At 40.6% G+C, this 27740-nt stretch overlaps 1 protein-coding gene across 1 annotated transcript; it reads right to left on the bottom strand.

The window, feature by feature from the left end:
- Positions 1-19594: 19594 nt before the first annotated feature.
- Positions 19595-20182, bottom strand: LOC132608051 (zinc finger protein AZF1-like). Its single transcript, XM_060322127.1, has one exon. It carries the CDS (start codon positions 20180-20182, stop codon positions 19595-19597), a length of 588 nt encoding a protein of 195 aa, XP_060178110.1.
- Positions 20183-27740: the final 7558 nt, after the last annotated feature.

Below are 27740 nucleotides of genomic sequence, written 5' to 3'. Positions count from 1 at the left end.
ACCACTAAGTCGGAAAGTGAAATAAAGACATAAAAGGGAAAGGAGAATCACCTGCTTCGGGTGCAGCGAAGTGAGGCGGAGATCTCGATATCCTCGAACCACCGCAAACCCCGAGTTTGTATATACTCAGATCCGGACCAATACCAAAGGGGGCGAAAACCCACAAGAAAAGATTTAGTACTTCAAACTGATATCAAAATATTATGATTACTAAAAAAGAAAATTGATATGTTGAAAGGGAATTTCTTTTTGGGCGACTGAGCAGCTTGTATTTTTTAGGGGAATTCGATGGCGACTCCTCAAAACTCTCCTCTCAACGACTCAAGACAAGGATTATATATAGGAAACTTCTAGGGTTTTTGTGAGGTTCAACAACTGAAAATTGGGCGGGACTTTAATTATTTTTCAAACACTCTTGTTCAAATCCGAACGTTAAAGATGCCAGTAGCAAATCAGAACAGAGAAAGAAGAAAACAAAAGCAATTAAAGCTTTGTGCAACGACAAAAATGATAAAAGAAATCGTGGTTGAACCCACCAATCCGAATTCGATTTGTAGTAAAAAAGCACCCTTAGCACGAGATATTTCAGACTTGCCCGAAATGGTGAGACTTTCTCTGTCCGTGGCTAAAGGGAGGGTGTATTTTAGCCGGACATAGAGAGGAGAAAGGAGAGGGAGGAGAGAGGAAGGGAAAGAGAGAGAAGAGGGTGGACGGCGGCTGAAAGGTAAAAGAACCCTAATGGTTCATTAAGTTGTTGGGCACATCGGGTCGGGTCACCGGGTAGTGGGCCAGGCGGATGACTCAAAAGTGGGCTGATGAAATTAAAATATGGGCCAATGATATTGGGTTGGTTATTAATGGGTAGGGTATTATTTTAGGTGACAATGGGCTTCTAATTCTAAATAAAGACCTATTTTAATTAATTATATGCTAACGCGCGTTGAAACATTATCTGATATAAAAGTACGTATTTATTAGTAATCAGATAAAAATAAAATTATATGACGTCGTAATAGCCGTGCAATAATATTTTGAAAGTCAACAGTAAATAAAATATTGTTATTTAGTTGTGCAGAAATAAATGCGGTGTGTGTGCATAAGCTGGTAAAAATGCTGAAATGATAAAAATGCGAATTATTATAATACTGGTAAATAATAATAATAATAATAATAATAATAATAATAATAATAATAATGACAACTAGTAACTGCAATAGAATAATGAAACGCCGGTATTAATAAGAATAATAATGATAACTAGTAACTGCAATAGAATAATGAAACGCCAGTATTAATAAGAAGCTAATAATTATAGTAAAATATAAATAATTATTTTTTTGAAGTTGCCAAAAATACTAGAAGCGTAAATAGATATTTCGGAGGAAAGGTGGGACAAAATTGGGTGTCAACAACACACAGGTGGGGAAGAAATTCATTACCTAACTCCTCTAAGGTCCAATGAATTCGTTGACATTTCAGGTGATGCTTCTTCCGAAGAAACCCCCTTGCAAAGGACAACAAGATCCGAGAAGGCACCTGCCGCCGAAGCCGGTCGAAGAACTGAGCCGGTCCCCGAGACCGAAATTCCAACGGCTATTGGCCTGTTCCCCGACCATGAGACCGCTGCAACTTCGGAGATCCCTACCTTTGCCGAAGCTGCTGAGGCCACTCCGAGTTCCCCAACTTAGGCTTCAAGGTCGGATGTGTTTGGAGACATGTTCTCGGACACTCCTCCTGCTACCGGTGAAACTGCTGGCTTCGGACATCTCCCGATCCCTCGAGCCACGAGGGTGGCTAGCCGGACTACCGAGACTGGAGCTAGGGATAGCCTGGTGCGTGTCTTTCCGGCCCCAAGTGTGGAACCCAGGAGGACCAGATCGGCCGTAATCACCGTTCCCGAGGATTGTAGCTTTTTGTCTCGCCCGGTGGGGTAGTAAGCTACCTGAGGCCGCTCGTCTCGGACTCGGACAAACGGAAGATGAATGGAGTCCCCTGGCAGTGTCTCATTAACGAGGGCATGCACGCGGGCAATCGAGTAAGTTTATCAGCCATCCTTGGAATAATTCATTGAAAATTTTAATTTTTCGTTTATCCGAGTTTTAACTTGCTTCTTTTACAGAGTGTGGTGCTTGTTAACGAAGCCTTCGCCCTTGCTCAGCAAGGGGTTGACGATCTCAAGGGCCAACTGGATGCCCAAGGTCGAGAAACGAAGAAGTTTCAACACCTTTTACGGGTGAAGGAGGATGAGCTGAACCGAGCAGTTACTCTTTCCAACCTCCAACCCGAGCTCGATACTACGAAGGCCGAAAACCTTCGATTAAAGGATGAGCTGGCCGAGATGGTCGAACAGAACCGGCTTCTAGAAGCAGACAAAGTCGGCCTTAGCCAGGACAATGCTCGTTTTTTCTTCAAGGCATAGTGAGCTCGAAACCACCATCTCTCAACTCAGGGGGGAGCTGGATTCAGTCAAGTCCGATGCCACGAGCATGGCCGAAAGGCATCGGCTGCTCGAATCTGAGAGTGCCTAGTACAAAGAGCGGATGAGGGTGTTTGAGCGGAAGGCTGAGGACCGAGCCCGGATATGTAATGAATTGAAAACCGAACTCGAGGGGACGGCCGAAGCTAATGACCTTCTCCAGGCCGAGCTCGAGCCGGCCACTCAAATCCAAAGGGTCCTCGAAGAATATCGGGATGAACTGGTGGCAACGTTAGCCCAGGCTGAGGCCGATTTGGCAGAAGCCCTTCGGAGCGTGGAGGCCGCCGAGGCTCATACTACGATATCTGTGGAGTACGAACGGTGGAAGTCTCGGAGGATCACCCTTGAGCAAGCGGGCATGGTTTAACGGATCTTCCGGCCCTGATACTGGAAGTTAAAAGGGTCGAGGAAGAATCTAAAAGAGCTCTGGATGCTGACTCCGACGACTCCAAGCGGACAGTGTCCGAACACTCCGGATCAAGCCACACCGGATAGACCTGGGCCTGTATTTAGCCTTTGTTTTTTTTTTTTTTTTGCTTTTGTAGGGGTTTCCGGTGTAAAAACCTTTGTATAAATGGAACATGAATTTTTCTTTTCTTTATTATGTTGTTTGAATGTTTATTATGACTTTTGCCCGAATTGTCGATCCGTTTTAAGGACATGCAGACTCGGAGTCATTATTTCGGACTCGCCTAAATATTGGCTTTTCTCTTCGTCCGGTACGTTTTGTCCGGGAATTTGATGAAGTTTTTTGCCCGTGGGACTTATCTAATGCTTTGTGAATTCAGACGTCTCCGAATCACGTAGGCATTTTTTAAGGCCGGTATTTTTCGGCTATTTTTTAGGGCTGGTGTTTTTTACAGCCTTAGCAAAATTTGATGTACCAGTCCCCGTTCGAGGGAGTTTAAAGATTTTGGCTCGGTTCATTATGACCTTGTTGCCTTTGTCGAATTTCGACCGTAGGGCCCGGAATAGGGTATATGAATGAACCGATGCCGAAATACGGCGATAATCACCGGGGTAGGGTGTTTTAACAAAAGGACATCCGAAATATCGTAATCCGAACTTTCGATAATTTTTATATTGCAAGTATTTTGTACATGATATGAGAATTTGTTTCCGTCTGCTTTTGCCGTAGCAAATACTAAATGGACACGATTCATTCTGATCGTTTGGTCCTTACATCGAAACCTAATGCAGAAGGTCCGATCTTGATTTTGCCGTAGCAAATATTGAGTGGACACGATTCATTCTGATGGTTTGTTCCTTACATCGAAACCTAATATAGAAGGTCTGATTTTGATTTGTTGAGCTCCTCCGTTTTCCACTAACCGGGGTGAACCTCGATGTGGGTACAATAATCCCCTAGTGCTTATCCGAGCTGCAAGACCGGGTGAGTGCTATTAAGTCCACATTCGTAGGGTGTGACCTCGAGTTTCCAGGCGTTTGTCCTTGTCTTTGTCAAGTAACACGTTGTACTCGTTGCCTCATTAAAAACCTTGTCGAAAAACCCATTTTGGGACAAAACCGTACTAAGTAAAAGAGTGCAACACGCGTTTTCAGACCTAGATCCTAACCTTATCCGTCACTTCCTGCAAAAAAGAAAAAGGTTAATAGATAAACACGAGGTGTCCATACCTTAGCAGTAGTATCTCTTCAAATGAGCCACATTCCAGTTGTTGCGCAACCGTTGACCGTCCATAGATTCCAGCTGATACGATCCTTTGCCCGTTACCTCGGTTATCTTGTACGGTCCTTCCCAGTTCGGACCCAATTTTCCTTCATTGGGATTCTTGGTGTTTAAGGTAACTTTCTGAAGCACCAAGTCCCCAACTTGGAAATGTCGAAAATTGGCTCTCCGATTGTAGTATCTTTCCATTCTCTGCTTCTGGGCTACAATACAGACAAACGCGCTTTCGCGAAGTTCATCCGTGAGATCGAGTTTTACGGCCATGGCCTCCTCGTTTGACTCCTCGGTGGTGTACCTGAACCGGAGACTAGGTTCACCAACTTCTACGGGAATGAGGGCTTCGGCCCCGTAGACTAACGAGAAAGGTGTTTCTCCCGTGCTCGATTTCGACGTGGTTCAGTAAGCCCACAATACCTCCGGTAGTTCTTCCCTCCAGTGATGCTTTGACGCTTCAAGTCTTTTCCTAGAATTTTGAATTATCGTTTTGTTCGTGGATTCCGCCCACGAACTAAGGGCCATTATCACAAGTTATCTCGGCAGGGATGCCGAAACGACAAATAATATGGTCCTATATGAAGTCAATGACTTCCTTTTCTCTAATTTTTTCGAAGGCCTGCGCTTCAACCTATTTGGAGAAATAGTCAGTCATAAACAGAATAAAACGGGCTTTACCTGGTGCCCATGGCAATGAACCAACAATGTCCATTCCCCACTTCATGAAAGGCCAAGGTGACATCACCGAGTACAGCAACTCCCCGGGCTGATGAATCATCAGAGCATGTCTTTGACACCCGTCACACTTCCGGACAAAATTCATCGAATCTTCCTCCATCCGGTTCCAGTAGTAACCGGCTCTGACGATTTTTCGGACCAAGCCTTCTGAACCGGAGTGGTTGCCACAGGTCCCCTCGTGCACTTCTCTTAAAACATACTCCGCTTCTCCGGGACCCAAACACTTAGCCAGGGGTCCGAAGAAAGATCGCCGATACAATTGGCCATCTACTAAGCAAAAATGCGCAGCTTTCATCCTTAATGATCGTGATTCTTTTGGGTCATTCGGGAGCTTTCCATCTCGCAAGTAGTCGATGTATTTGTTGCGTCAATCCCAAGTTAAACCCATTGTGTTTATTTTGGCACGTCCGTTTTCTATCGCCGAATTCATCAAGTGCACGGTAGTCCCGGGGTTGATTTCTTCCCCTTTGACCGAAGATCCCAAATTGGCCAATGCATCAGCTTCGCTGTTCTGCTCCCTCGGTACATGCTGCATGGTCCATTCTTTAAACCGGTGTAGTATCACTTGGATTTTTTCCAGATACCTCTGCATCCGTTCGTCCTTGACCTCGAAGACGCCGTTCACCTGGTTAACGACCAAAAGAGAATCGTACTTTGCCTCGATTATTTCGGCCCCTATACTCCGGGCTAATTCCAACACTGCAATCATAGTCTCATACTCGGCTTCATTATTAGTCAATTTAACAGTTCTAATGGATTGTCGAACGGCATCCCCGGCCGGGGTTCTAAGGACGATTCCTAGCCCGGAACCTTTGAGGTTCGAGGCTCCGTCCATGTGTAGCGACCAAATACCCGAAGCTTTCTCCGAGGTTAGTAGAAGTTCTTTCTCAACCTCGGGGACCATAGCCGGGGTGAAGTCCGCCACAAAATCGGCCAAGATCTGGGACTTGATGGTCGTTCGAGGCTTGTATTCGATATCATATCCGCTAATTTCTACGGCCCATTTAGTTAGTCTACCCGATAATTCCGGTTTGTGCATGATGTTTTTTAAGGGGTAAGTAGTCACTACACATATCGGATGGCATTGAAAGTAAGGGTTGAGCTTTCTAGAAGCACTTACCAAGGCCAATGCCAACTTTTCCAAGTGGGGATAACGGGTCTCCGCATCCCCCAAAGTTCTACTCACATAATATATAGGTATTATATCCCGTATTTTTGCATATTCGAAAAATTCGAAATAATTTTGACTTGTAAGAAATAAGGATATATTTTGATTTTATTATATATATATGTATTGTTCATGAAATGTTGATGTGGAAATATGAAGGAAGGCCAAGGGCAAAATTGAGAATTTTGGAAATTAGTTTCGGGAATTACAAAATATTAACCCAACTAAATGGGCTTGGAAAATCAAAAAACAAAAAGGAGGCCCAACATTGTTGTGGTGGCCGGCCATGACAAGGAAAAGAGGCCCAAGCCCAAGTAAAAATTTAAACCAAGTATTAAAAGGAGAAAGAGGCCACAACTCCTCATTCTTTCAAGAAGTTTCAAGAACAACTTGAGAGCACCAAATAGAAGGGCCATTCGGCCAACACAAAGAGAGAAAAAAAAATTAGCCATCAATCTTGAGTCCAAAAATTATAATTTTCTAGTATCCCTACTAAGCTCAAGACCCTCTTCAACGGGATATAAATTTTGAGGCAAGAAAGTACTTTTTTTAGCAAGTGGGAAAATTGGAAAAAGGTAAGAATTCTATCATTTTCTTGTTGTGGAAGATTTATATATGATATAGTGAGTAGAATTGAATGAGAATCATGGAGTTGTTGTGTGTTGAGTGAGCCGTGTGGGTGTGTGTAACTATATGTGGCCGTGTGATGTTGTTATGGTGAGGAGAAGATGGATTAATTTTATTTAGCTTGTTAATTGTGTTGTTGTGACCTTGTGATGTAAATGGAATAATAATGGTTCAAGATTGACATGAAAATTAGTTGTAAGTTGTTGTAGGAAAATTGTGTGATTTTATTATGGTCTTATGTAATTATGGGAATGGAATTGCTAAAGTATGAATGGTTATTGTTGTTGATGAAATTGGAGGATAAAAATGTGTTGTGAATGTTCGTGTCGAAGATTGGAGGTTTCGGGTGAAGTATGGTTTTTGGTGGGATTGTTGAATATTTCGTAGAATTGTATGAAATGCTTTTGAATTGTATTTGAATGATCTTGAATTAGTAGTGAATATGTAAGTGTCGATATTGGCTTGAAAGGACGTAGTTGAATCGAATATGATACGCTATGTAGAGAAGAAAGTTGTTAATGTTAGAATGCGTTTAAATTGATTCTTGATGACTATTATTATGGTTGTTGGTATCATTGGTGTGGTTGTTGATGAATTTGGCCGAATTAAATTCTCGGGGATGTTGAATTTACAGGGGAGATGCTGCCGAAATTTCTGTAGACGAGTACTAGTTAGAATTTGGATTTCTAAGTACTTGTAGCTAATGTTTGGTAATTAATAACGCTATTGTAGATCTTGGAGAACCCGAGACTTGAGTCGGGATTTGTCTGGCGAGTGATCGGGATTTGTGAGCGAGCGATTGAGGTATGTAAAGCCTACCTTTCTTTCTTTTGGCATGACCTTTTTGGAATGAACAAATAACGTATAAGTATGCTCCTAAAGAAAATCCTATTCTTAGAGCCATTAGGATGGCTAACATCTTTGACCTCCATAAGCTATTCCATATGACTGGATACATAGTTTATGATGTTCAAAGATTCTATTTGTCATGTTCCGAATGTTGTTCGAAAGAAAAACGAGAAGACTAAAGCCTTTGATGAATATTTCGATATGAAAATATGGTCTTAAAGTCCCCATTTGATTTGATCCATGATGTTATCCGCAAGTTTCCTAGTATGAATATGTGATCCATAATGATGTTCGAAAAATATTTGATATGGGTAAAGTTTTGGATACATATATTTTGATACGTACATATGATCTTAAAGGCTCCATTTGATTTGCTCCATAGTAATGGTTGAAAGTTCCCCTAATATGAATGTCACTTGAATTTCCGAAAAGAGTTTCTGAAATGCTTTTAGAAAGTTCTGTACTTCAAAAGTTTGTAACTTTCGTATACTAACTCCGATTGACCCGAAATTGATTTCTGAGCCTTCGGATGCCGTAAATATATTTGTTCATCGAGTTTCGAAATTTATTTATTTATATGCATATAGTTTCCGCACTACTCTGCTCGTGCCTACTACTATGATATCGTTCGCCGGATCCCGGGCCGATTTTGTGATCGTGCGCACTATGTATATTCGGCAGTATGATGTGTTGCGGTTCCCGAGACCTCTCCATGGGGTCGGGTACCGCTTATATATACGGCGTTATGATGTGATATGGCATATGATATGTTCTGATGTTTTGATATGATATGATGATATGATATGTTCGGGGATTGTACGGAGATTTGAAACCTTCTGGAGTATGATGTGTTGTGGCGCCAGTGTCGGTGTGGCGACCACGTTCATGTGCCCTATGCATGATTTTATTTGCATTATTTATGTTTTTAAAACAGGTTTGATATACTGATTCTGTAACCGCTTTCCATACTCCCTATTTCAGTTCTGATTTGGATTACTGTACTTCATGCTTTAAATACTCAGTACATATTTCATACTGACCCCCTTTCTTCGGGGGCTGCGTTTCATGCCCGCAGGTACAGACGTTTGTTCTGGTGACCCGCCAGTGTAGGATACATTTTGCTACTTTGGAGTGCTCCTTTGACTCGGAGTCCATACTTTTGGTAAAGACCTTTCATTGTATATGTCTCTGTATATATGTATGACTATCTGGGGTACGGCGGGGCCCTGTCCCGTCATATGTTTCTGTTATGTTTTGTAGGGGCCTGTAGTCATATATGTGGGCCATGGGTCATGTTTGTTCGTTTCTGTTTATGATCCGTGCCTTAAGGTCCCGGTTGCTGTTATGGCCAAAACGGCCCATATGTTTGTATATGTATGTATACCTGGGCGATGTGTATTCCGCCAGCCTACCGGATTTGATATGATATTTCTGTACGGGTAACCGCTTAAGATGACATTTGTTCTTAGTATCTGTTTGAAATAACGTATGTTAAGTCTGAATAAATCTTTGATATGTCGATCTGGTACGTAAGTCAGTTTGGGTGTCCAAATAGGGCACCAGTTGTGGCCCACGGGGCTAGGTCGTGACAGAAGTGGTATCAGAACGGGTTGTCCTCGGAATGTCTACAGGCCGTGTCTAGTAGAGTCTTGTTTATCGGTGTGTTGTGCACCACATCTATAAACAGGAGGCTACAGGCCATTTAGGGTGTTACCTTTCTTTTGATCTTAGACTGTGCGATAGAGCCCAGCCATAGGAAATGAAATTCCTTTTACTAAACCTTGATTTCAGCTGAAGAACGGCATCGACAGAAGAAAGTGACTGATGATATTGGAAGCTACACAGTACACAGGTAAGCAATGGTATGAAAAATGTATGTCGGGTAAGGTATTTGAAGTACGATTGAAATATAAAGTTGAAGATTGAAAGGGAAAGTAAACAGGAAAGTGTAACAGGTGCAGTTGAGTTGGACATGTGAGGTAAGTCTCGACATCTTCATACTTTTACTTGAAATTGTTAGCCCTGTGTGGCTATGATACGATATGATATATACGTATATATGTTGGCCCTATGAGGCATTGTTGGTATTTCCTGCGTGCAGGTTTTGGGATAGTAAGAAGTACAGAGGAACCTCTGCCCAAATTTTTCCAGAAATATAAAAAGGAGAATGAGATATAAGTTCTTGATATGTCTTGAAAGTCGATACCGATAGGGTAAATCTATTATGTTGGATTAAAGCTTAAGAGATACCCTCCATGTCATTCGTAAGAAGCATCATCCTTATTTGGGAAATTTTATTTCGAGAAAGCATATACGAGCAGCGAATTCGCAATTCATTTAAACGGACCAGAATACGTTCCAACCACATTTTGCTTTAGAAAAAGCCTATGTTGAAGGGCAAAAATGTCCGGCGATTAAGTTTCACCTTATTGGAAGAATACAAAGCGTATGACAAGCAGTTGGGAATTAAATGATTCGCTCATGACTCAAAAAAATAAATATGGAGGTAAACTATGTGAATTAAGTACTAAGAAGTTCTGTGGTGCTTGTCGGACTCTAGCTTTCTTCTGCTGGTGGTTGGAGAATGCCTTATAGTAACATTTTATCAGTTCTCATCGACTAATTGGAGATGGAATTTGTGGAATAAAAACTTAAACTTGTGGGCTGTCTAGGATCATATATTTCATGTGTTGTTGGTGAAGTACTAAAGATGATCCAGGAAAAGGCGAGCAACAAGACAGAACAAATACCAGAAATGACTGGTGTGATAAGAATAAAAAGAGATAAACAGAACATGATTTGAAAATGAGAAAGGACTTACGTAGAAGTTGTATTTTCTGAAGGATACGGGAATAGCATGAGATTCCTCGTGCACGAAATAAAAGATGGACATAGACTGGAGGAATGAAAGAAATACTAAAGGAAGCACCCAAGACAGACGTAATTAATTGAGTATGAGTATAGAATAAAAGGGGAAACGTATAGTTATGGACTTAAATATGTAGTGCGACGAAACGATAATAAGACAAGACCACTATTAAGACAAATTCGACATGATTTCGGGTAAGTTAGAAGTTAGCATTTGATATACAACAAGAGAGAAAGAGTATGAGGCATAAAAGAGTACTGCGTATATGCGACTTCACCTCGGGAATAGTGAAATTTTTACAGGACAAGAATTGTGGATTTGCGAAACAACTGATGTATTGTGAATTTATCAGAAGAAACAGACGATATTCGTTGGGATAAAGATAGTGTTATAAGAAAGTTTGGGACATTTATCATTAGAATATAAGTGCTACCTAATGGAGAATTTGAAACGACTATAAGCACTAGCTAATTACTGATCGTAATAAATGGAACGTGGCTTCGGATAAATTGCTACATTAATCACATTATTTGAGTACCAGCCATCAGATAAGATTTTGTACTATCTAATCGAGAGTTCTCATCGCCTCGTGATTTTGTTAAGGTCTCGTACGAAGATAATTAAGTTATAGATTACAAAGAAAAGGCATGGATATGATATAAGTACAACCCCAAAGGGGGGAGCGGGTGAAAGTAAAGTAAGTATAAATGGAAACAATTGACACACAGAAGATCGAAGCTGTAAAGAATTTTGCTTCTATTGCGGCACCATTAGCAAAGCTAACTCAGAAGGCAGCAAAATTTCAGTGGACCGATGCTTGTGAACGCAGCTTCCAATTGCTGAAGGAAAAATTAATTACAGCTCCAGTTCTAGCTCTTCCAGAGGGGTCAGACGGGTATGTCATTTATTGTGATGCTTCTGGTATTGTGACAGGTTGTTTATTAATGCAGCAAAATTAATTATCCTACTCATGATCTGAAATTTTCCGCGGTGATTCATGCTTTGAAGATATGGCGGCATTACTTATATGGGGTCCATGTTGATATCTATACGGACCACAAAAGCCTTCAGTATATTTTTAAGCAAAAAGAGCTGAACTTGCGGTAGAGAAGGTGGCTCGAGTTACTGAAAGACTATGACGTTGACGTTTTGTATTATCCTGGAAAAGCCAACGTTGTAGCTGATGCACTTAGCCGCAAATCTATGGGCAGTTTAACCGACGTGCGGCCAGAGAAGAAAGAGTTAGTTCGTGAGATTCATCAGCTAGGCCAGTTTGGGAGTCCGTTTGGCCGATTCTGGAAATATTGGGGTTTCTGTCCGAGAAGTGGTTGAATCGTCTATTATAGAAGAAGTAAAACGACGTCAGTATGAGGATCCTATTCTGGTACAGTACAGAGATACAACCCTCGATAAGGAGAAGACTCCATTCGAGATTACACCTGACGGAGTATTATTATATAGAGGCAGGTTATGTGTACCTGATGTCGGAGGGCTGCGGTGACAAATTATAGGAGAGGCACATTATGCTCGGTATTCTGTTCATCCTGGATCCACTAAAATGTACCATGACCCCAGATGTTTATATTGGTGGGATGGTATGAAAAGATACATTGCAAAGTTCGTTGCTCAGTGTCCAAATTGCCAACAAGTTAAGATCGAGCATCAAAAGCCCGGTGGATTGTTACAGGAAATGGAAATCCCAGCTTGGAAATGGGAAATAATCAATATGGATTTCATTACAGGTTTACCGCGCACTCCACGCAGGTATGATTCTATATGGGTTATTGTTGATAGGCTGACAAAATCAGCCCATTTTCTTCTGGTCAGGACTACTTATTCGGCCGAGGATTATGCCAGATTGTATATTGAAGAGATAGTGAGGCTTCACAGGAGTTCCTATATCTATTATAACCGATAGGGGTGCCCAGTTTACAGCAAATTTCTGGAGGTCATTTCAGGAAGGATTAGGGACTCAGGTGAGTCTTGGCACAGCATTCCATCCTCAGTCCGACAGACAGGCCGAGCGTACTATTCAGACGCTGGAAGATATGCTACGGGCCTGTATTATTGATTTCAGAGGTAGCTGGGATGATCATTTGCCGCTTATCGAATTTGCTTATAATAACAGCTATCATTCCAGTATCCAGATGGCACCGTATGAGGCCCTATATGGTTGGAAATGCAGATCTCCGATTGGTTGGTTCGACGTGGGTGAAACTAAATTAATTGGTCCCGATATGATCCAGCAAGCAGTCGATAAGATGAAACTCATTCGGGAACGGTTATTAGCAGCCCAGAGTCGACAAAAATCATATGCAGATAAACGACGTCGACCTTTAGAGTTCCAGATTGGTGACTGGGTATTCCTGAAAGTGTCGCCTATGAAAGGTGTAATGAGATTCGGCAGAAAAGGAAAGCTCAGTCTGCGATATATTGGTCCTTATCAGATTATTCGAAAAATAGGCGAGGTCGCCTACGAGTTAGACTCACCATCTGATCTGGAGGCAGTACGTCCGGTATTCTATGTATCAATGTTCCGTAAATGTATTGGCGATCCTTCCAGAGTATTTCCTATAGAGGATGTCCAGGTAACAGAGGAACTGTCCTATGAAGAACAGCATGTAGCTATTTTAGATCGTCAGGTGAGGAGACTGCGCACCAAAGATGTACTTTATGTTAAGGTCTTGTGGCGAAACAATAACAGAGAAGAAATGACCTGGGAAGCGGAGGACGAGATGAAGAAGAAGTACCCTCACTTGTTTCCTATGCCTACAGGTAATCTAAATTCCGTAACTGGTTATATTGATTAATGAATGATTTGTATGTGCTGTCCATATAAAGAACCTCCCCCAAGATGCTTGTAAGACCTATAAGGCTAATTTAACATTCGAGGACGAATGTTCTAAAGGGGGGGAGGATGTTATATCCCGTATTTTTGCATATTCGGAAAATTTGAAATAATTTTGACTTGTAAGAAATAAGGCCATATTTTGATTTTATTATATATATGTGTTGTTCATGAAATGTTGATGTGGAAATATGGAGGAAGGCCAAGGGCAAAATTGGGGATTTTGGAAATTAGTTTCGGGAATTACAAAATATTAACCCAACTAAATGGGCTTGGAAAATCAAAAAAAAAAAAGAGGCCCAACATTGTTGTGGTGGCCGGCCATGACAAGGAAAAGAGGCCCAAGCCCAAGTAAAAATTTAAACCATGTATTAAAAGGAGAAAGAGGCCACAACTCCTCATTCTTTCAAGAAATTTCAAGAACAACTTGAGAGCACCAAATAGAAGGGCCATTCGGCCAACACAAAGAGAGAGAAAAAAAATTTAGCCATCAATCTTGAGTCCAAAAATTATAATTTTCTAGTATCCCTACTAAGCTCAAGACCCTCTTCAACGAGATATAAATTTTGAGGCAAGAAAGTACTTTTTTTAGCAAGTGGGAAAATTAAAAAAAGGTAAGAATTCTATCCTTTTCTTGTTGTGGAAGATTTATATATGATATAGTGAGTAGAATTGAATGAGAATCATGGAGTTGTTATGTGTTGAGTGAGCCGTGTGGGTGTGTGTAAGTATATGTGGTCGTGTGATGTTGTTATTGTGAGGAGAAGATGGATTAATTTTATTTAGCTTGTTAATTGTGTTGTTGTGACCTTGTGATGTAAATGGAAGAATAATGGTTCAAGATTGACATGAAAATTAGTTGTAAGTTGTTGTAGGAAAATTGTGTGATTTTATTATGGTCTTATGTAATTATGGGAATGGAATTGCTAAAGTATGAATGGTTATTGTTGTTGATGAAATTGGAGGATAAAAATGTGTTGTGAATGTTCGTGTCGAAGATTGGAGGTTTCGGTTGAAGTATGATTTTTGGTGGGATTGTTGAATATTTTGTAGAATTGTCTGAAATGCTTTTGAATTGTATTTGAATGATCTTGAATTAGTAGTGAATATGTAAGTGTCGATATTGGATTGAAAGGACGTAGTTGAATCGAATATGATACGCTATGTAGAGAAGAAAGTTATTAATGTTAGAATGCGTTTAAATTGATTCTTGATGACTATTATTATGGTTGGTATCGTTGGTGTGGTTGTTGATGAATTTGGCCGAGTTAAATTCTCGGGGATGTTGAATTTACAGGGGAGATGCTGCCGAAATTTCTGTAGACGAGTACTAGTTAGAATTTGGATTTCTAAGTACTTGTAGCTAATGTTTGGTAATTAATAACGCTATTGTAGATCTTGGAGAACCCGAGACTTGAGTCGGGATTTGTCTGGCGAGTGATCGGGATTTGTGAGCGAGCGATTGAGGTATGTAAAGCCTACCTTTCTTTCTTTTGGCATGACCTTTTTGGAATGAACAAATAACGTATAAGTATGCTCCTAAAGAAAATCCTATTCTTAGAGCCATTAGGATGGCTAACATCTTTGACCTCCATAAGCTATTCCATATGACTGGATACATAGTTTATGATGTTCAAAGATTCTACCTCATATGGCCAAAGATTCTACCTCATATGTCCCGGTTGCTGTTATGGCCAAAACGGCCCATATGTTTGTATATGTTTGTATACCTGGGCAATGTGTATTCCGCCAGCCTATCGGATTTGATATGATATTTCTGTACGGGCAACCGCTTAAGATGACATTTGTTCTTAGTATCTGTTTGAAATAACGTATGTTAAGTGTGAATAAATCTTTGATATGTCGATCTGGTACGTAAGTCAGTTTGGGTGTCCAAATAGGGCACCAGTCGTGGCCCACGGGGCTGGGTCGTGACAATAGGGAACTGCGTACCTAATTCTTCTCGGACCAAAACGCCACTTACCACCACCTCGGAGACAGCTAGGTAGAGAAAAAGCTGCTCGTCCGCTTTTGGTGTGTGCAATAGCGGTGGTCTGGAAAAGTACCTTTTTAATTTTTGTAATGCTCTTTGACACTCCAGTGTCCAAACGAAGTCGTTCTTCTTCCTCAGTAAGGAGAAAAAGCGGTTACTTTTTTCCGAAGACCTTGATATGAAACGACTCAACGCTGCTATCCTTCCGGTGAGCCTCTGCACTCCTTTGACGTTATTCACTACCTCAATATCCTCGATGGCTTTGATCTTCTCCGGGTTGATTTCAATCCCTCGATTTGACACCATGAAACCCAAATATTTACCAAACCGGACACCGAAGGCACATTTTTTCGGGTTGAGCTTCATGTTATACTTGAGGAGTACATCGAAGGTTTCCTGCAAATGCTTTAAATGGTCCTCTGTTTCCAGGGACTTGACCACCATGTCATCAAAATAAACTTCTATTGTTTTCCCTATTTGTTCTTCGAACATTCCATTAACTAGGCGTTGGTAAGTTGCACCGGCATTTTTTAATCCAAAAGGCATGACATTGTAACAATAAGTCTCATATCGGGTAATAAAAGACGTTTTCTCTTGATCCTCCGGGTGCATCCGGATTTGGTTATACCCGGAGTATGCATCGAGAAAACTTAACATCTCATGCCTGGCCGTCGCATCGATCATTCTATCAATGTGAGGCAACGGGAATGAATCCTTCGGGCATGCTTTGTTTAGATCTATAATCAACGCACATTCAAAATTTATTACCTTTTTTCGGCACCACTACTACGTTGGCTAGCCAGTCCGGGTATTTTACCTCCCGGATAGAGCCTATTTTTAAAAGCTTCGTTACCTCATCCTTTACGAAGGCGTGTTTTGCCTCTGCCATAGGCCTTCTCTTCTGCTTTACCGGGGGAAACCTCCCGTCTAAGCTGAGCTTGTGAGTTGTTACTTCCGGTGGCACACCAATCATATCTATATGGAACCATGCGAAGCAATCGACATTATCTATAAGAAATTTAATTAAGTTGTTCCTGAGCTCCGAGGTTAACCCCGTGCCTAGGTATACCTTTCTGTCCGGTAGACATACGAACAAGGTGATCTGCTCCAACTCCTCAACTATTGACTTGGTCGCATCCGAGTCATCCGGCATGACGAATGATCTGGGTACACCAAAATCATCCTCTTCATATCTCGGGTCCAACCCCGTGTCCTTTAGTTGCTATTTGGCATCCTTTCCCCCGGTTGAATCTTCTTCCTTTTGATCCGATTTTTTGGACTGAGGTGTCTCTTCCTCGACCGCGAACATCTCCCTTGCAGTGGGCTGTTCACCTCGGATGGTTTTTATCCCCTCCGGGGTCGGGAATTTCAGCAACTGATGTAATGTCGACGGCACGGCCCTCATGCTGTGTATCCAAGGCCTACCCAGCAATGCATTATACTTCATATCTCCTTCGATTACATAGAACACCGTTTGCTGGATAGTGCCATCAATGTTAACCGGTAAAGAGATCTCTCCCTTCGTGGTTTCGCTCGCCATGTTGAACCTGCTGAGCACCCGGGATACCGGTACGATCTTATCGAGCAGTCTTAGCTGTTCGACCACTCTCCACCGGATGATGTTCACCGAGCTACCTGGGTTAATCAAAATACGTTTAACCTGAGTTTTAAAAATAAGTATAGAGATTACCAATGCATCATTGTGCGGTTGAATGATGCCTTCTGCATCCTCGTTGCTGAAAGAGATGGAACCCTCAGGTAAATAATCCCGGCTGCGCTTCTCACGGACAATGGAAACCTCGGTCCGTTTCATCACCGACCCTCGTGGGGTATCCGTACCCCCGATTATCATGTTGATTATATGTTGAGGTTCTACTGGTTCGGCCCGTTTATGGGTCTCCCTTTCCTTGTAGTAGCCTTTGGCTCGTTCACTTAGCAATTCTCGGAGGTGGCCATTCTTCAGTAACCGAGCCACCTCCTCCCTTAGCTGGCGACAATCCCCAATTCTGTGCCCATGGGTTCCATGATATTCACACATCACGTTCGGGTCCCGTTGGCCCGGGTCTGACCTTAGTGGTCTCGGCCATCTTACATCTGCAATACGGCCAATAGCCGAGACGAGGCCCGAAGTATTGACATTGAAGTTCTACTCCGATATCCTCGGCAAGTCTTTGTTGCTGGCCGAGCTTCCGACATCGCTCCTGAATGATAGACCTCGACTGTTCGACTGGAGCTCAGCCGGTTTATCACCTCGCCCGGAGAAATGACTCGGGCCAACCCTAGATTTTTCCGACCTGAAGCTTGGTTTTTCTAAATGAGAGTATGGCCGATACCTTTCCCTCGATGGTCTGGCCTCCTGTTCATAATTCTTTCGCGATCTCTCCGAGATTTTGTTCATGTTTACGGGCCCCGGGGGAAGCTCGAGTTGGTCATCCTCTACCCGAATCTTTGACTCGTACCGGTTATGGACATCCGCCCAGGTCACAGCCTCGTATTCTAGCAAGTTTTCTTTTAGTTTGAATGAGGTCGTCGAGTTCCGAGGATTGAGCCCTTTGGTGAAGGCTTGTGCAGCCCATTCCTCCGGAACCGGAGGGAGCTCCATTCGTTCCCTTTGGAATCGGTTGACAAATTCACGCAATAACTCGTCATCCCTTTGGGCTATACGGAAAATATCCGCCTTACGGGCCTGTACCTTTTTGGCACCGGCATGAGCTTTTACGAACGCATCGGCGAGCATTTCGAAAGAAGTGATTGAATGCTCGGGCAGATGGTCGTACCAAGTCAGTGCTTCTTTTGATAGAGTTTCTCCGAACTTTTTCAGCAACACGGATTCAATTTCATCTTCTTCCATATCATTGCATTTTGTAGCGCAGGTGTATGAGGTCACGTGTTCGTGAGGGTCCGTTGTGCCGTCATATTTCTGGATATCCGGCATCTTGAACCTCTTCGGGATCAATTTCGGAGCTGCACTCGGAGGAAAAGGCCTTTGGATGTACCTCTTCGAATCCGGCCCTTTCAAAATAGGTGGAGCCCCCGGGATTTGATCCACCCGAGAGTTGTATGTTTCCACCCTCTTCTCAGTAGAGTCTACCCGCTTCGCCAATGTTTCGAGCATTCTCAGGACTTCGGTGGACGAACCGGCTCCGGAGCCATTACTCTCGGCCATCCCCATCTCGTGCCTTCGAGGTTTAGCAACACCTTTGGTCTTCTCCGGGGTCGTTTTATCATTTTTGCTTTGTAACTGGGCTATTGCGATTTCTTGTTCGGCAATCGCTGCTCTCTGTTCCTGCAACATTTCAAAAATTAAACGTAAGTTAATATTATCATCCGGGGTATGCGGTGCTTTCCGACTTTGTGTCCGGGACAAAGTAATTGAATTGTGAATATTTAAAGGTTCGATGGCCGGCGGGGCGGCATTCTCCTGATTCACGGTGTTTTGCCGGTTGGGGCCCTCCCTCGAATCAACGGGGTTCGGGTCAGCGGGATTTGCTGGTAATCCTCGTGGCCCACTGTTTTCATTCTCGGCCACAATCTCGTTGTTGTTGACGTGACCAGATTGTCCACTGTTAGCCATTTGGTCCGTTTTCACAGAGATGAACAAAAGATTTTTTCGATTCTGACGGGTAAGATATAAACCAAGGATCAAAGACCACTATTATCCTAGTCCCACGGTGGGCGCCAAACTGTTTACCCCGAATTTGGATAATCAATTGAATTTGTAAATGAGGTATAGGATATGTGGTTGAACTTTAATATATTTGGTTGAAGAAAGATATATATGAATATGTAAATGATAATCTATGTAGAAATCGATGTTTTGTACTGAATGCGTATATTAGATAATATATTGAGTACTTGTTTGATTGAACAAAGCTAAAGAAAACACTGAATCCAGACCAAAATCAGAGAATGAGAGAGAGATTTGATATATTTTGCTATTAAAATGTTCTAGAACTCAAGAAGTCAACCCTCAAAAGTAGGGTAATGGCCCCTATTTATAGTTTTTGCCTTATGGGCCTCATACAACATAAAACCCTTTTGAATAAAGAAAAACCCTAAAAGGATAAGGTTGGTCGTACGGTCTGACACCCGTACGATTGGCAGTACAATGTGGCAGAACGGTCTTGACGCGTGGCAATTGTGTAACGGATTATCCGGACCAACGGCCACGATCAACCGAGCCAACTGCCACGATCAACCGGGCCAACGGCCACGATCAACTCGGCTATGGAGAAACCGGACCAAACAATGTTCTTCGCTTTCTTCGGTTCAAGCATTCCACCGGTCCCGAAAGAAAGTCTTCATGCTCGTGCTTGCTTCTTTCTTCCCTCAATCTTCAGTCTTACAGGTTTAGCATATATCCGATTTTTACCGTATAAAGAACTACTATTTGTTTTTTCTTTTCTTGTACAGCAGTAGAAGTAGTAATAGCATTACTATTATCATGATATGTCCTCACTTGCGGGAATAGACTGAGTATGTTGTTGTTGTTGTCATCATCAGTGGAGGTTTTACGGTGACTTGCTTTGTGTCCACCTAGTGCTTGATGCGAAGGACAAGCCTTTTTGCACACGTTACACTTGTAAGAATATTGCTCTATCGGTTCTTGAACTATTTTTTTCTTCTTTTCTTGGACAGTAGTAGTAGTAGTAAGAGTATTACTATTATCATGATGAGTCCCCACTTGTGGGAATACACTGAGTATGTTGTTGTTATCAGGATGAGTAGAATTATTAGTGCGGCCGTTTCTAGCGAGCATGATAAGACAGAGAGCAAGATACTCCTCTTCAGTTGGTGGGATTTCATTGCGAGGACGTTTGGAGCGTTTTCTCTTGGCCAAATTGGACTCCAAATTATGAACTTCAACTTCATCATAGCTAGTAGGTGTTGCGTCTGTTGTTGTTGGTGATTTCAAAGCTTCAAGGGCCATTAACACCTTTTCTTGCTATCAAATTCAGAATTCTTAGGAGCAGTGAATAGAAGAGTTGAGTGAGAGAGGGGAGGGGCTAAATTGAAGTTTATATATAAAAGGAATTAGGGAGTGAGGGAGCTAGAAGTTGCGTTAAGGAGCGGTGGAGTAAAGTTGTGTACAGGTTATAGTCTTATAGATATGTGTAAAAGAGTGGAATATTATACTACTAGTACCTTTTTTTGTGTTTTAGGGTTTAGGAGAGCTGGAGCCGGAAATGAGTTTTTGGGGTAGGGGTGTAGTAGTGAAGTAGGGGTCAAGAAGAGTGGCAAGTGGTGGAAAGGAGGCGACCTTAATTAGGGGAGTGGGGTTTCCTAGTTATGCTATGATTTTCTTAAGTGACTTATTCCCAAGTCAAAATAAAAAGATACTCCACACCCACTTCTACTAGTAATAGAGAAGTTCTATATTCTAACTTGGGAAAATACATAAATACCCCCAACGTATACTCGGATTAATTATGACGCATCCAACCTTTGCGGGCGACCTATTACCCCCCTGGCCTTATTTTTTCAGTATTTTTGTGGCCTTTTTGGGCTGACGTGGCACCAAAAAATTTTAATGCCCAGTTGCACAGTGGAGAGTGTTGCACACTCTCCGCCACGTCACTGCCACATTGGTGCTATTTTTCCTTTCTTTTTTTTATTTGATTTTTCTTTTGTTAATTATATTTACACTAATTAGCCTCTAATTAACCATTAAACCCTCCATTAATTTTATCTTCTTCATCACTAAACCCTTCTTCTTCTTCTTCATTTCAAGAAATCAATCAACCCATATTCTTCCTCCATTAACAAACACACATTCAACCCATTTTCTTCCTCTATTAACACACACATTCAATTTCATCATAAACCCCCTTCTTCTTCTTCTTCTTCATTTCAGGCCGCCCCTCCCCCCCCCCCCCCCCAAAAAAACCCGAGATTGTACGGATATAGCAAAGAAACAAAACCAAATACTCAAAGTTAATCGTCTTCTCTTGATCAACAAGAACCCCCAACACACATACCTGCAAGACCCAGCATAAATCCTAGTTTCTTCCCCCAATTTGCCTTCTTTTTCGATTTCTCATGAGATTTATCATGCTTTTTATCGTGGTTAGAGTGTTTACTCTCCAAGGTTATCGTTTTCGGAGCAAAATGCACAAATTTTGGAGGTGGTGGTGCTGACGTGGTGGTGGTGATAAAGGACTCACATTTTGCTGAGATAAAGGACTCACATTTAGCATTTGGGTTGGTCTCCAACTAAGCTAAATCTTCTCCAAAATCAATAAAGATTGAAGCTTTAACAATTGGGCATAAAGAATTAGGGTTTGAAAAATTGCAATTAGTAGCTCTAACAATTGAAATATGGAAGAAAGGGAGGGTGGGGGTGGGTGAGAGGATAAAATATAAATAATTTTTTAAAAACTAATTTTTATTAAAATATAAAAACTATTTTTACTGCTTTCACTCGCTATTTTTAAATTATAATTTTTTTTGGTGCCACGTCAGCCTAAAAAGGCCACAAAAATATTGAAAAAATAAGGCCAGGGGGGTAATAGGTCGCCCGCAAAGGTTGGGCATGTCATAATTAATCCGAGTATACGTTGGGGGGAGGGGGGTATTTGTGTATTTTCCCTTCTAACTTTCTTTTTTCACTTTTCTTTTACTTTTAAATTTCTCCGCTCTCAAGAAGATCAAACCACTAGAAAAGAAAAATTGAAATAAGCTACAAACTTCGCCGTTAAACTATTCATAGCTAACAAAAATTTATAGGGGATTGTTGAATTAGTTTGTAATATTAGGAGGTCTTAAATGAAATAGACATAACTATTCGTGAAAAAGATATGACTAATCTGAAAAGTCATCTCTCAATTTCTATAAATATAATGACACTCTTGAAGTAGCATAAGATTTTTTTTTAGTATACTAGAGCTTTATTGAATCCTGAAGAGAATTGCTTGTATCCCCCTAAAGAATATACGAGCAATATCTTTTTAATTAAGGACAGTAATATCACGTCAAAGCCTTTCTTCTTCAATTCTGTCTTCCTATTTTTCAAACAATTATTACTCAATTTCATGTTTAGTTGAATTTTTGTTTTCAGTATAGTAATTTCAGAATAAAATAAAATCAAGACGGCGTGTTTGTTAGTAAAAGGCAAACGGTGTTAGGACTAAAGACTGAAAGTGAATGATTTTGTTTTAGAAAGTGGAATACTAATGCTATGAAAGAAATAGGATCATTTTGAGCCTAGTCCGAATAAAGTTGGTTATTTTCGGGCTTTTTTTTTTTTTTTTTCCAATTGAAGAACGTATCGTTTTTCAATCTGACTAAAAGAAGTATCGCCTTAACTTCCTTTGGAATGTTAAACTTTCTTATCGTTTAACTTCTACGATGTGCATCATGAGCGTACATATACACTTGACCTGAACAATGACAACAATCTTATAGTAAACTTTTGATAACTAATACTCTAATTTAAAGTAAGGGTGTCAAGTGGGCCGGGCCAGCCCGAACCCGGCCCGGCCCACCACCGGTCCGGCTCAAACTCACTAAGAGGTGTAAGGGGCTGGGCTGGGCTAGGTGGGATTTATTAGGGGGCTGGGCCGGACAAGGTGGACAGCCCACGAGCCCGGCCCACCAGTAGCCTGGGTGATGGCCCACCGGGGCACCGGCCCACTTCAAATAAAAAAAATAAAAAAAAGATAAGTACTACATTTATTACTAATAATAAGTATTTTAAAGGAAAATTTACTTGTCATAGCTACCTCTAAGACTTATTTATGAATAATAACTACCTTATTTTTTATTTAATTTTTGTAGCTTTATTTTTCCAAAATTACATTTCATAACTGGTCCATTAATTTTTGAAATACATGTACCTCTCTATTCTCTCTCATTACACATTTAAATTTATCATCTTCTCCAAACCCTAAAAAAAATTCCCTCTCCTCTCTCCCCTTCCCCTCACTGTCGCCTCTCTCCCTCCCTTTCTCTATCTCCAGCCTCTCTTCTCCTTCAGCCAAACTTCGTGAGGCAACTGAGCGTTAAAGCTTGTAGAAACTATAGCAACATCATTGTTGCACAAGTTGTTGCTTCTTCCTAGTCGAATAACAACCATGACTTTACTCCAGCGGCTGCTAAAGCCGTCGATGCCGCTGCCGTTGCTCCTGTTGTTGATGATGATGAGGTGGCAGCGATGGTGGTGGAACGACGCCAAATCCGAGAATACACTCAGATCTGAAAAAAGAGGGAGCAATTATCATTTCATCATCTTTTTATTTTTTCTTTGTTTGAACATAGTCCATTAACAAAAAGACCAGCAATGGAGTTATTCCACAAAGCAAAAGCAGTACGTTTACAAAGTCATCATGACAAGTATTTAACAGCTGATGAAGATGAAGAATCAGTAACACAAGATCGTAACGGTGTTTCAAAAAATGCAAAATGGTTTGTTGAATTTGTGAAAAAAACAGACAACGTTATACGTTTAAAAATTTGTTATGGAAAGTATCTTACTGCTTCAAATCAACCTTTTCTTCTTGGTATGACTGGTAGAAAAGTCTTGCAAACTTTGCCTCAAAGACTTGATTCCTCAATGAGGAGGTTTTTTTCCAATTTGTTGTGGTGGTTCGGTAGGATTTTTGGAGTGGAGCAGGATGGTGGATCGGAAGAAAGGCGGCGGAGGAAGGAGGAGGGTTTTTCCAGTTATTGTGGTGGTTCGGTAGGGTTTGTGGTTGTGGTGTTTCAGTATATTTCGCTATATTTTAGTGTACTGTTTCAGTATATTTCGTTATATTTCAATGTATTTCTAATTTACGAAACAGTTTCTGATACATTTAATTGTATTCCATTGTATATACGCATACTACACTTTTATATTTCTTAAACAATCAACCATATTTCATTGGATTCCAGTGTATATTTTTCTGTATTTGGAAGTATTTCTAAAAGTTTGGAATGGAGTAATTTGGAGAGAGAAACGTGGGTTGTTATGGAACTTCAGCCTTTATGCGTGATACATGGTTGATTTAATTTGACTTACCATTTAAAATTAAAGAAGAGAATATGTTCCATAAATACAAACTATTTTTACTCTGCCAAATTTTGTATTTTCGTGTATTTCAAAAACGCGAAATACAACCGAATACAACAAAACCAACAAAAACTTTTGAATGGATTGATTTTGATAGAGAGATGTTAGCTGTAATGGAACCTCATGAGGTTTGCGTGAATCATGGAACCATTAATCCAAATTATCATATAATTTGAAAAAGATTTTTATTGCCATAAATATAGCCTTTTTTTAATTCAACAGTCACGCTGTATTTCGTTGTATTTCACTGTATTTCAAAAACGTGAGATACAACTGAAATACAGCCAAAAGCAGCTACGAATTGTAAATCTTTAACTTATAGCTATAACTTGTTAGAAGTTGTTAAAAGGTAGTTATTTGTATTCCAATAAATTAGGAGTCTCTTTTTACGGAGCACTTTAGTTTTCTTTAAAATTGTATTTTAAAGCTAGACAATCTTGTTTTCTCTAACAAATATACCTTTGATACATTTTCAGTATACAGTATATATTAGATTGTGATAGTACTTATCTCAACAAATATACCTTCGATAAATCATTCAGTTCAATTTCATGCCTTTTCACAAGTGTCTACGCAACACACCGGTACCCCCCTCCACCCCCACCCTCCCAATAGGCTAATACCCGACGCTCCGGACTTGTGGAGATATATGTCACCACAATGTTGACATTTAACATGTTCCTCATTTACTCGCTCAAAATGCATCCACACCGCACTTGAAGTTGATCTTTGAACTCGAGGAGAAGGTGGAGGTGAAGTAATGTACACTAGTTGAATAACAAATTTAGATAAAGAGAGAATTGTGGAAGAATTGTGTGAAAATGAAGAAGAATAGAGAGATATTTATAGTTTGAAAATATGACCAAAGTGAAGTTATTCATAAATTTAGGGGTTCAAATAAAATTAGCAACGACTAGTTTTTTAAATTTACAACGGCTAGCTTTTTGAATTTGACGACGACTAAACTTTCTTTTAATTTAGCAATTTTATCATTAGATGTAAATGTTAATTTTATTATTATTAGTAAATGTAAATGTCTATTTTTGTATTAGAACTTAAAAAAAAACAAAAAAAACCCGGCCCGGCCCGGTTAGCCCGAGGTGTAGCCCCTATCCGGGGTGGATGGGCCGGACACCCTTTTCCCACTCCAAGCCCGGCCCCCTAACTTACGACCCGGCCCCTTGTGGCCCACGTTTAAATGGCCCGACCCGACCCACTTGACACCCTTAATTTAAAGCATATTCTTTAAACATTCACTATAAAAAAAAAGGGTAATTTGCGGAGGTTGAAAGTTGCAATCGCGGGGGTTTTAGCCTCCTCAAGCAATTAGTGGAGGCTAAAACCCCACGAATTATAACTTTCAACCTCTGCAAATTACCCCATTTTTGTAGTGATTATTAGTTATTCTGTTATAGTTTTAAGCTTTTCATTTTATAATTAATCCTTTTCTTTAGTTAAAATAGGTGTTGCCATTTTTGTAGTGATTATTAGTTATTCTGTTATAGTTTTAAGCTTTTCATTTTATAATTAATCCTTTTCTTTAGTTAAAATAGGTGTTGCATGCATATATTGACAAAAGAGGGCGACTATGCCTTACCTCAAAATACAACGCAAAGAATGGCTAACCAAGCCTTACCTTAAAAAAGAATTGACATTAGCGTACGTAATTCTAATACTTGAAAGTTGACACTTGTCCAATTGAAAAGGACCCTTAGCATTTTTGGGGAACTCTTGGAAATTGAAATAGTAAGAGTTCTTTCACGAGAGAGCCACAAGTTTAGCTAAGTAATCAACAACAACATATACAGTATAATTCCACCAAGTGAGATTTGAAGAGTTTAGCTAAGTAATTTGCGACTGAATTATCCGTCTTGAAACTAGGAGAAATGGTGACATTAGCCTGTTCCATAATTTGGACCGTGGCATCAACCGCTATTCATCTTGTAGTTGTTTGTAGACTTATCAATAAGCATGTTGGTTGGCCTGTGATGAAATTTATATTAAAAGAAAAAAAAAAGCATGTTGGTAACAATTTGTAAGTCTAGCTCTAAAATTGGCAACGACTAGTTTTTTAAATTTACAACGGCTAGTTTTTTTTTTTTTAAATAAAGAAAGTACGGAAAAGGGTCAAAAACTTTGACAACGACTAAACTTTTTTTTAGTTTAGCAATTTTATCATTAGATTACATACCTGAGGACAATGGCGTCTCTGCCTGATTCTCCTCTGGGGGTGGAAATAAATATTGATACCTGAACTTCATGTCTTCTTCAGCTTCCAGGTCATTTTCTCTCTATTATTGTTTCTCCATAAGACTTTAACTGAAGCTACATCAATTTCATCTCAGAAACATATCTTGAAATACCGAGCCCAATAAGGTTCAAAGAAGCATCAAGAAGAAACGCCTGACAGGAGGACAACGACGCTGATTGGCTTCTTAGGAAACTCACAATTTTTCTGTGGATGTAGGTTTCTTTTTTTTTAAACAGGACAGCAGGCGCGCCACCGATGTAAATGTTAATTTTATTATTATTAGTAAATGTAAATGTCTATTTTTGTATTAGAACTTTAAAAAAAAAAGGCCCGGCCCACTAACTAAAACCCGGCCCGGCCCGGTTAGCCCTAGGTGTAGCCCCTATCTGGGTAGGGCTGGGCCAGACACCCTTTCCCCTCCCCATGCCCAGCCTAGCCCGACCCCTTAACTACGGCCGGCCCGGCCCGGACCGGTCCCCATGTGGCCCACTTTTAAATAGCCTGGCCCGGTCTGGCCCACTTGATAGGCTTAAAATACTGTATGAAGAAGTAGGTCTTTGCACTTTTTAAGTCGGGACCTTTTGTTCAAATTTTAGCTTCATGTTAAAAAATGATTATCTTTCAGCCACATGTAAATCTATTGCTATTGAAGAAGTAGGTGTTTGCACTTTTTAAATCGGAGGCCTTTGTTCAATTTTTCTCTTCACGTTAAAAAGTGACTACCTTTCAGCTACATTTAAATCTATTACGATTTTTTATTTACTAATTCGAAAAATGCCTATTTATGAACTTCACCCAATAAAAAAGGGTCATTTGCACTGTTATCCTTATTTTATGCTGGTCTTTAATTTTTGGTCTTCAAAATCGAACTTATTTTTGGAGGTGCATAAATTATATATCATGATATCCCCAAGTTATGCCAGCACCGTTAAATAACTTATGTCCCTTCAGGAATAAGTTCGATTTTGACAGGCAAAAATTAAAAATCAACCCATTTGAAGGGAAAGAATTAAATGGGCAACGATTGCCGTATTTTAGGGTGGCCTTCAATTTTTTCTCTTCGTCTAAAAAAGTGGCCGAAAATATTCCGAAGTTCTGGATTCGCACTCAGCTTAGTAAAAAAAATAATAATTCGCAAAGGCAAAAGTTTCGCAAAAGTTATGCCTTGTAAAGCAAAACTTTTACCTT

The sequence above is a fragment of the Lycium barbarum genome, chromosome 8 (genome assembly GCF_019175385.1).
Source record: "Lycium barbarum isolate Lr01 chromosome 8, ASM1917538v2, whole genome shotgun sequence".
Lineage (NCBI taxonomy): Eukaryota > Viridiplantae > Streptophyta > Magnoliopsida > Solanales > Solanaceae > Lycium > Lycium barbarum.
This window is presented reverse-complemented; position numbering and strand designations above follow the sequence as displayed.

Bases quoted from the DNA above. Each gene is read 5' to 3' on its own strand.
- LOC132608051 (XM_060322127.1), bottom strand. From the start codon at position 20,182: ATGGCCCTTGAAGCTTTGAAATCACCAACAACAACAGACGCAACACCT.